This window comes from Rhinatrema bivittatum, chromosome 11 (genome assembly GCF_901001135.1).
Source record: "Rhinatrema bivittatum chromosome 11, aRhiBiv1.1, whole genome shotgun sequence".
Classification (NCBI taxonomy): domain Eukaryota; kingdom Metazoa; phylum Chordata; class Amphibia; order Gymnophiona; family Rhinatrematidae; genus Rhinatrema; species Rhinatrema bivittatum.
In genome coordinates this window covers 90,911,010-90,919,966 of record NC_042625.1, presented here as the reverse complement: position 1 = coordinate 90,919,966, position 8,957 = coordinate 90,911,010, and the positions used below count along the sequence as shown (strand labels likewise).

Here is an 8,957-nt window from a genome sequence, read left to right as displayed (position 1 = left end):
CACAACCAGGGCTGGGATCTGGTGCCACGAGCCTTCATTTGCAACTCTTCCCCCCTGGGAAATTTCCCCCCCTATTTATCCCCTTCAGCTTATCCTTAGTCCAGCCCTACAGTCGTGGCCTCTGAATCCACCACTAGATAGCGCCCTTAACAGCCAACATGGGACGGGGAAGACGTGAGCTGGGGATCTAACTGGACTCCTTCTGCAGTGGTCACGCGCAGTACAACTACTAGACCAGCCCCTACGGTATCACTTCTTGTTCTTTTCAGGTAAGTAAAGTTGGGGATGTTTCCAATTTTCCACCATGAATTGTGCAACAGGGATGAATAGACAAGACAGCGGCTCGCTGGTGGGTCAGGGGCTGTGTTGTACGTGGCCGTGCAGAGAGGCTGCAGTTTGAATCCCAGCCTAGGTCTTCCACCGCCCAAGCTGTTAGTGCCTGGGGAACGGAGTGGAGGCTCTTCCTAGCCCCCCCCCCGCGGGGAAAGGGGGTCCCAGTCATTAAGTAGTGGTGAGATCTTGCGGCTGGAGTTAGGGCTGAGGAATTCTGCTACAATGACAGCACTAAAGGAAGTGGGGAGGAGATGCGAAATAGAGGAAACATTTTCAGGGAATCCTTAATGAAGGCTTAGTGCACCGAATCCCAGCTGGAGGCCCAAAAAGAGTAGAAAACCACTGGGTCAGAAAATGTTGCTATTCTTAGGGTGCGGAGGGTTTGAGGGAGACACTGAAGTATGAGTTAAGGCAATTTTTTTTTTTTTTTTGGTCTGGCAGCTTCTCCCATTCCTTTGGGCTTGCAGCTTCATCAGAACCAGCCCCAGCTAGAGGCTCCTGAACTCTGAGCCTTCATCGTCAACCCTCCTCCCCCTATAAGCCACACCATAGCAGTGACTGTGAGGAAACCTCTCAGCCAAGACCAGAATCAGCAAACCTTTCTGGTATAACAGCTCAACCAACTAGCCGAAACTCTATAAGCTGCACTGTCTTACGTCGGCTGCCGTTTGTATTTTTCACCATTAAACTTTTTTTTTGGGGGGGGGGGGAGGGATCAAGGCACCCGTTGGCCCTTTTGGACCCCATGGCATGTGACGTTGATCCTTTCTGCCTCTGCAGCGTCCCCCAGCTCCTGCCAGTTTGAAGAACGTCTCCCAGCATTCTGGTCAGGTGAAGCGGGCACTCCTCTAGGAGGTGCCAGCCTCCGCCATGCACACATCTTCAGTTTTCTGTTGTGACAGGAGGAGGAGCACTGTTGAGAAGAGGAAGCTTGCTTGGCCTGGTTAGAGGTAGGAGGCACGCTGCAGAGAACAGGTTCGCACAGGTGTGCAAGAGGTGCACTCCATTGCCAGGTCAGAAAAGAACCTTCCCTGTTTAGGGGTGTGGCGATAGCAAATTTGGGCCCTGCTCCTCATGGGACTTTGCAAAAGTTGTGCAGTGCAATGGCAGGCTGCTTCCTGCTGCTTGAAGGGGAGCAGGGAATGCTGATTTTTATTTTTTTTTTCTGGCAAAATCTTGAACCTGCAGCCTTCTAAAGGGGATGTAGATGTAGGACGGAAAGTTCTCTGGATCCTAGCATTTGTAAAGGAAAATTTAAAAATATAATTTTAGATAGTGTGATTCTTGCTGTAAAGAGTTTTGATTATAATTTGTAACAATACCCGTTACAATCAAAAATGTCATCCAAAGATTTAAAAAAGTAACATACCAGATAAAGCGCAGTTTCAAGCTGCAAAAAGTGGTATGAGTGCCATATTAGTAATGCAATAGATGATGGCAGAAAAAGACCAACTGGTGCATCCACTATGCCCAGTTATTCCTGTTCATGCCACTATAAGAATATAATCCACTCAAGTGTCTGAAAGGTGAAATATAAATCAAATAAATAAATAACCTTGATGCTATCCAGTTTTTGTCTATTTGAATATGCAGAAATAAAGATCAACAGAAAATGTTTTTTAATTGACTTTTATCTCTATGTGAATGGACTAACATTTTTTTATATATGGGTAATGTGGTGCCACCTAGTGTCAAGATACATTGATGACTTGTATTTGTGGTATTGATTCAAACTTTTTTTTCTACTGTATTTTACCTGTATGCTTCCATTTTATTTCTTATATTCATACTGATATCTGTCATTAAACCTGTCTTCTGCATCTTCTTATTCAGGCCCTAGCTTACCTTCAGAAATGTAGGGTCTCAGAAAATAGAAGAGACAAGACTAGCTCAGAGAGAGTTTCTCAGCCACGCATACCCCATCTTAACTGGTTTATGTCTCCCTACCCTTTCTAGGAAAGTGTGAACAAATCAGTGACTTCCGAATACCTCCTAGGCCTCTGGTCTTAAGGAAACAGAAAGTGAAATAATTTCTTTTTAATCATTTTGCCTACAGATTGTCATAGGTTAGAAAATGGTTGAATTAACACAAGCAACCAATTTTCTAAGTGTGTTGCCAGGTCCCATTTTTTTTTTTTTTTTTTTTTTTGCATGGGGCATGAGGAAAGTGAGAATCAGCTGTCCATCTGGAATCTCTTTGCACAATCACTTACATACTGTATATAATTTAGTTTAAAAGGGGTTTATTAAGCACAATTATAAGAGAGAGCATTTGTTGACCTAATTGATTAGCAGTATCCGTTGCATTCATCGTGCTCCGAGATATTACTATTCAATCCCCGAGCTGCATTTTTTCACTTCTTCCTTTCCTCCCTGGCAAGGATGACTTCACTCCTTGCTTTCTGCTCAGGCCTACATACTATAGTGCAATACACAATGTCTCTGAGTCACCCGTTGCATCTGGATTATCTGATGTTAGACTCCCGAAGTTTTATTCTCCCAGCTCAAATCAAGGCATACGCTCAAGAGGAGAGCATGAGATGAGCTGTAAGAAGGTACTTCAAGGCTAATGTGAAGAACTGCAACCCTGATACCTGCTTGAAGGAGTCCATTGCCTAGGACCAGTTCAGATGAAGAAAAGAGCTGGTATAACAATCTGAGGATTTCAAAAACCTATAATTGCAACAAGAGGTAGAAAAGCAAGACTGCAGAAACTGTGGGCCATGGACAGTCCAAAACCTAGGGCTATCCATTTCACTTGGAAACATCTGCCCCATATTTTGACATAAGAACATGCCATACTGGGTCAGACCAAGGGTCCATCAAGCCCAGCATCCTCTTTCCAACAGTGGCCAATCCAGGCCATAAGAACCTGGCAAGTACCCAAAACCTAAGTCTATTCCATGTTACTGATGCTAGTAAAAGCAGTGGCTATTTTCTAAGTCAACTTAATTAATAGCAGGTAATGGACTTCTCCTCCAAGATCTTATCCAATCCTTTTTTAAACACAGCTATACTAACTGCACTAACCACATCCTCCGGCAACAAATTCCAGAGTTTAATTGAGCGTTGAGTGAAAAAGAACTTTCTCCTATTAGTTTTAAATGTACCACATGCTAACTTCATGGAGTGCTCCCTAGTCTTTCTATTATCCGAAAGAGTAAATAACCGATTCACATCTACCCGTTCTAGACCTCTCATGATTTTAAACACCTCTATCATATCCCCCCTCAGCCGTCTCTTCTCCAAGCTGAAAAGTCCTAACCTCTTCAGCCTTTCCTCATAGGGGAGCTGTTTCTTTCCCTTTATCATTTTGGTCGCCCTTCTCTGTACCTTCTCCATCTCAACTATATCTTTTTTGAGATGCGGCGACCAGAATTGTACACAGTATTCATGGTGCAGTCTCACCATGGAGCGATACAGAGGCATTATGACATTTTCCGTTTTATTCACCATTCCCTTTCTAATAATTTCCAACATTCTGTTTGCTTTTTTGACTGCCACAGCACACTGAACCGATGATTTCAATGTGTTATCCACTATGACGCCTAGATCTCTTTCTTGGGTGCTAGCTCCTAATATGGAACCTAACATTGTGTAACTATAGCATAGGCTATTTTTCCCTATATACATCACCTTGCACTTATCCACATTAAATTTCATCTGCCATTTCAATGCCCAAATTTCCAGTCTCACAAGGTCTTCCTGCAATTTATCACAATCTGCTTGTGATTTAACTACGCTGAACAATTTTGTATCATCTGCAAATTTGATTATCTCACTCGTATTTCTTTCCAGATCATTTATAAATATATTGAAAAGTACGGGTCCTAATACAGATCCCTGAGGCACTCCACTGTCCACTCCCTTCCACTGAGAAAATTGCCCATTTAATCCAACTCTCTGTTTCCTGTCTTTTAGCCAGTTTGCAATCCACGAAAGGACATCGCCACCTATCCCATGACTTTTTACTTTTCCTAGAAGCCTCTCATGAGGAACTTTGTCAAACGCCTTCTGAAAATGCAAGTATACTATATCTACCGGTTCACCTTTATCCACATGTTTATTAACTCCTTCAAAAAAGTGAAGCAGATTTGTGAGGCAAGACTTGCCCTGGGTAAAGCCATGCTGACTTTGTTCCATTAAACCATGTCTTTCTATATGTTCTGTGATTTTGATGTTTAGAACACTTTCCACTATTTTTCCTGGCACTGAAGTCAGGCTAACCGGTCTGTAGTTTCCCGGATCGCCCCTGGAGCCCTTTTTAAATATTGGGGTTACATTTGCTATCCTCCAGTCTTCAGGTACAATGGATGATTTTAATGATAGGTTACAAATTTTTACTAATAGGTCTGAAATTTCATTTTTTAGTTCCTTCAGAACCCTGGGGTGTATACCATCCAGTCCAGCTGATTTACTACTCTTCAGTTTGTTTGTTTGTTTGTTTATTTAAAAATTTATCAAAATGGTTTACAGTATGTCAATCAGGCCTACCACATCTTCTAGGTGACAGTCTGTCAGTCTTGGATTAAACTAATCTTCCATCTTTGGACCCACAAATAGGATAATCATAGAAGACCATCCTCAGCTGCAACAGACTGGCAATAATATTTTAAATAAAATAATACAAATCTGCTGCCATAAAGAACTAAGGGACCATGCAGCTGCATATTGCTGTCATTGTAAGGGTGATACCCACAGAGAACAAATTCATTCTCCTAACCATATCATTGATCTCAAAGAGTGTTACACTGTTAGAATCTACACATTAAATCTCACACATTAATGGATGAGAAGTATGAGAGATGTGAGGTTAACACAATCTTCCTCACTGCAGAAAATAGTTGTTACATATTGTGCACACATATTTCTCTAGATCGTGGTAAAGAGGTCAATAAATCGTATGTGCCTAAATTTATAAGGACTCTCAAGCTGTTTAAAGTCAAAATGAGCCCAGGGAAATGAGGTGACTGTTTATTTATCAAGTTATGCATGCCTTCCCTACATTGTTCCAGTGCAGAGTTTGGATCAGAAGTCCTGGGAATCATTCAGATGCCTCACTGGTATAAATGAGGCACAAGAAGAGGTCATTCTTCTAAGGACAGGGAGTTCTAGAACAAGAGGATCATGATCTGAGGGTCAGATTCAGAGGTAACATTAGGAACTATTTCCTCGCTGAAAAGGGGCAGGCTCCTCTTTGGTCTGAATATTTAGAAGAGCCTCCCGCTGGAAGCAGTGGAGGCAAAACCAGTTTCTGAATTTAAGAAATCATGGCATAAGCACAGCAGATCTTTATTTGTGGGGGAAGTGAAGGTAAAGCCGGATTTTGAGTAGAGTCGTGGCGCACAACAGGAAAGGGAAATGGGCAGAGACTGCCTCGGCCTTGCGGTCTTTATATCTGGCATCATATTCTGTGCCCCTTTCTATGAAATGTAACACAGCTTGGAGCGCGGCATTACATTTGAATGAAGACCCGCACCATAGTCTTCATTGTGTTGTAGAGTAAAACTTTTGCTGAGAGCTCTTGGGGAGTGATTCATGGGTACTCTTAACCACCAACTTCAGTCTGCAATGGTTCCAGGGCTGAATTTAGACCTAAAGCAAGCAGAAGTAGGCTCCTTTTTGGTCTGCAAAATGTGGTGCTCCTAGACAGTGACATGGCAGTCCTTTGATGCTCTGCCAGTACATGGTCTTAAAGCAAACAGATGCAGGCTCCTCTTTGGTCTGGATTATTTGGTGCCTTCAAAATTTGGCAGCCCAAGGCAGTTGCCTACAACCAAATTCTGCTCTGAATGTTTCAGAGACCCCCCTCCCCCCCAGTCCTCTCACCACATACATTTTAAAGTAGAAGGATGCAGAAGATAAAAGGAAGAAACAGTGTAAGTTCAACACTTTCACCTTCTTCATTTCTGAGGTTTACTTCATTAAACGTGTGGATAATGGTGATCTGATGGATGTAGTGTATCTGGATTTCCAGAAGGAATTTGACAAAATCCTCCATGAGAGACTCCTGAAGAAAAAAAAAAAGTCATGGGATAGGAGGCAATGTCCTTTTGTGGATTGCAAACTGGTTAAAAAAATAGGAAGGAGCGAGTAGAAAAAAAGTAAACAGTGGAGTGCCTCAGGGATCTGTACGGGGACCGGTGCTTTTTAATGTATTTTATAAATGATCTGGAAAAGGGTATGACAAGTGAGGTGATCAGATTTACAGGCAACACAAAATTATTCTGCGTTGTTAAATTACAAGCATATTATATGACATTACAGGAAGACCTAGCGCGACTGGGCATCCAAATGGCAGATGAAATTTAATATGGACAAGGTAAAAGCGAAGTACGTGGGGAAAAATAACCCACATTGTAATTACACAATGCTAGGTTCCATATTAAGCATTATCACCCAGGAAAAGGATCTGGTCCATACTTTGAAATCCCAGTGGCAGTCTTAGAAAGCAAAGAAAATGTTAATTATTAGGAAAGGAATGGCAAATAAAATGGAGAACGTCATATCTCTGTACCATTATATAACGAAACTGCACTTTGAATAATGTGTGCAGTTCTGATTGCTGCATCTCAAAAACTTGTAGTTGAACTGGAACAAGTACAGAGAAGAGTGACCAAAATAATAAATGAAATGGAATGGCTCCCCTATGAGGTTAGAGGGTTCAGCTTGGAGAAGAGATAGCTGAGGAGGGATATGTTAGAGGTCTATAAACTCAGGAGTGGAATAGAATGCGGAAATGTGACTTGGTTGTTTACTTTATTAAAAAATTCAAAAACAAGGGGACACTCCATGAAGTTAGCAAGTAGCGAATTTAAATTAAATTGGAGAAAATTATGTTTCACTCAATGCACGATTAAGCTCTGGAATTCGTTGCTGGAGGATGTGGTTAGGGCAGCTAGCATTGCTGGGTTTAAAAAAGGTTTGAAAAAGCTCCTGAAAGAGAAGTCCAAAAACTGTTAACGGTTGAGAAACGTCACTGCTTATCCCTGGGCGTTAGCAGCAGGGGATATTTACATCGTTTTGGATCCTGCCAGGTACTTGTGTCCGCGACTGGCAACAGGACGCTGGGATTGATGGACCCTCGGTCTGACCCAGTAGTACAGCAATTTCTTATTAATAAATGAAGATTAACCGAGAAGCCACTGGTACAAGTTTCCCTGTCCTACATCGCACGACCCTCCCACTTCCACACCTCTTCTCTCCGCAGGGTCTTTCCGACCTCACGCGCCCCGCCCCTTTCGGAAGTCGCGTCACGTGGTATGCAACTTCCTCCTCCTCCCCCCCCCTTTCCCAGGCTCCTTTCTACTTCCTCCACCTCTCACCGCCCCTTCCGGTGCGCTGCATTGTGGGAAGGCCGAGTGAACGAACGAGGGAAGCAAGATGGACGCGGGGTTCTTCCGCGTAAGCAAAGCTAGGCAGGGGAAAAGAATGGGAAGAGGGAAGGGTCGGGGCTGGCGGGAGAAGGGAGGCGGAGAAGGAGGAGGACGAAGAAGCGAGCTTGCGGTGTGTCGTGTTCGAGGAGGAGGAGGGGGGAGTACGGCGCCAACACGCTGGTGGCTCGGCTCCTGCGCGCTCCTTCCTGTCCCACCCCCTCCACCCCGGCGCGGAAAATGGCGGCGGGAGGGTGGTCAGTCGGACGGGGTCTTTTTATCGCGCCTTCGTGTGTGGTATTCCCAGCACTAGTGATCATGATGAATAAGCCCGAGTTCTTCCCTCGGCGTTGACTGCCCGGGCCAGAGGCCCACGCTCGTGGCCCTGAGGTTTGGCGCCTTTCTCCTGGGAGTACTGCAACTTGGGGTGGTCTAGCAAGCCTCCGCCGAGCTTGGGAAGCCCTGCCCGCCTCTTCTGTCCTCCATCCCGCCGGCCGTGCAGTCGTGGGATCCGCCGCAAAGGTGGCCCAAGTGTTTCCCCTCTGCCCTGTTCTGGTCATTTCACTCCAAATCCTAGTTAAAACTACTCTACACTAAATGTATTGCAATAGAGGGTTTTCAGTAATGTTAATTTGTCCTGAAATGCAAACAAGCTAATAAGTGATGGCTTAATTTTTCTAAGGAAGTTTTTTTTTATTTACATATGTTAGGCTTATGGACTTACCTTTTTATGGTTTTTTTTGTTTTAAATACATTTTTACATTGGTTAGAATATTACATGTTAGAATACATAAATATAGATAAAGACCAATTCGATCTGTTCGGTTTTTCTAGTTTACACTGCTAATTATATATTTGCCATGCTAGAATATTGCTCCTTTTAAACCATGCACTTGGTTGTGTACCATAGTGGATAGATAAGCATACAAGTTCCCATGGTTCATCCACTACTCTATGCCTGTCCCCTGTTTCTTACTCCCTCAGTCTTTGCAATAGTAATGTTTTCTCCACCAGTTTGGTGAAAAAGATAGCTGAGGGTAGGACATGATAGAAATGGATAAAATCCTGAGTGGGGTGGAATGGGTAAATATAGGATAGTTCACCATTTCAAATGCTACTAAAACAAGGGCATGCCATGCAACTAAGATTTAAAATAAATTGTTGAAAGTGCTCGTTACTTGGTGCACAATCAAGTGTGAAATATGTTGTCAGAGGATATTTTATTTAAATGTTTTATATACTGTCATTCCA

The 8,957-nt window shown here is 43.2% G+C and overlaps 1 protein-coding gene across 11 annotated transcripts in view; it reads left to right on the top strand.

Annotated features, from left to right (window-relative positions):
• Positions 1 to 7,619: 7,619 nt before the first annotated feature.
• SRRM1 (serine and arginine repetitive matrix 1) overlaps positions 7,620 to 8,957 on the top strand; it is a 118,657-nt gene continuing 117,319 nt past the window's right edge. For all 11 annotated transcript variants that reach the window (XR_003859197.1, XR_003859196.1, XM_029619832.1 and 8 more), the window contains exon 1: positions 7,620 to 7,737. Coding sequence is in view for 9 of the 11 variants with exons in the window: in XM_029619832.1 (XP_029475692.1) it covers positions 7,717 to 7,737 (21 nt within the window). In the remaining 2 variants the exon portion in view is untranslated. The remainder of the gene's footprint in view (positions 7,738 to 8,957) is intronic.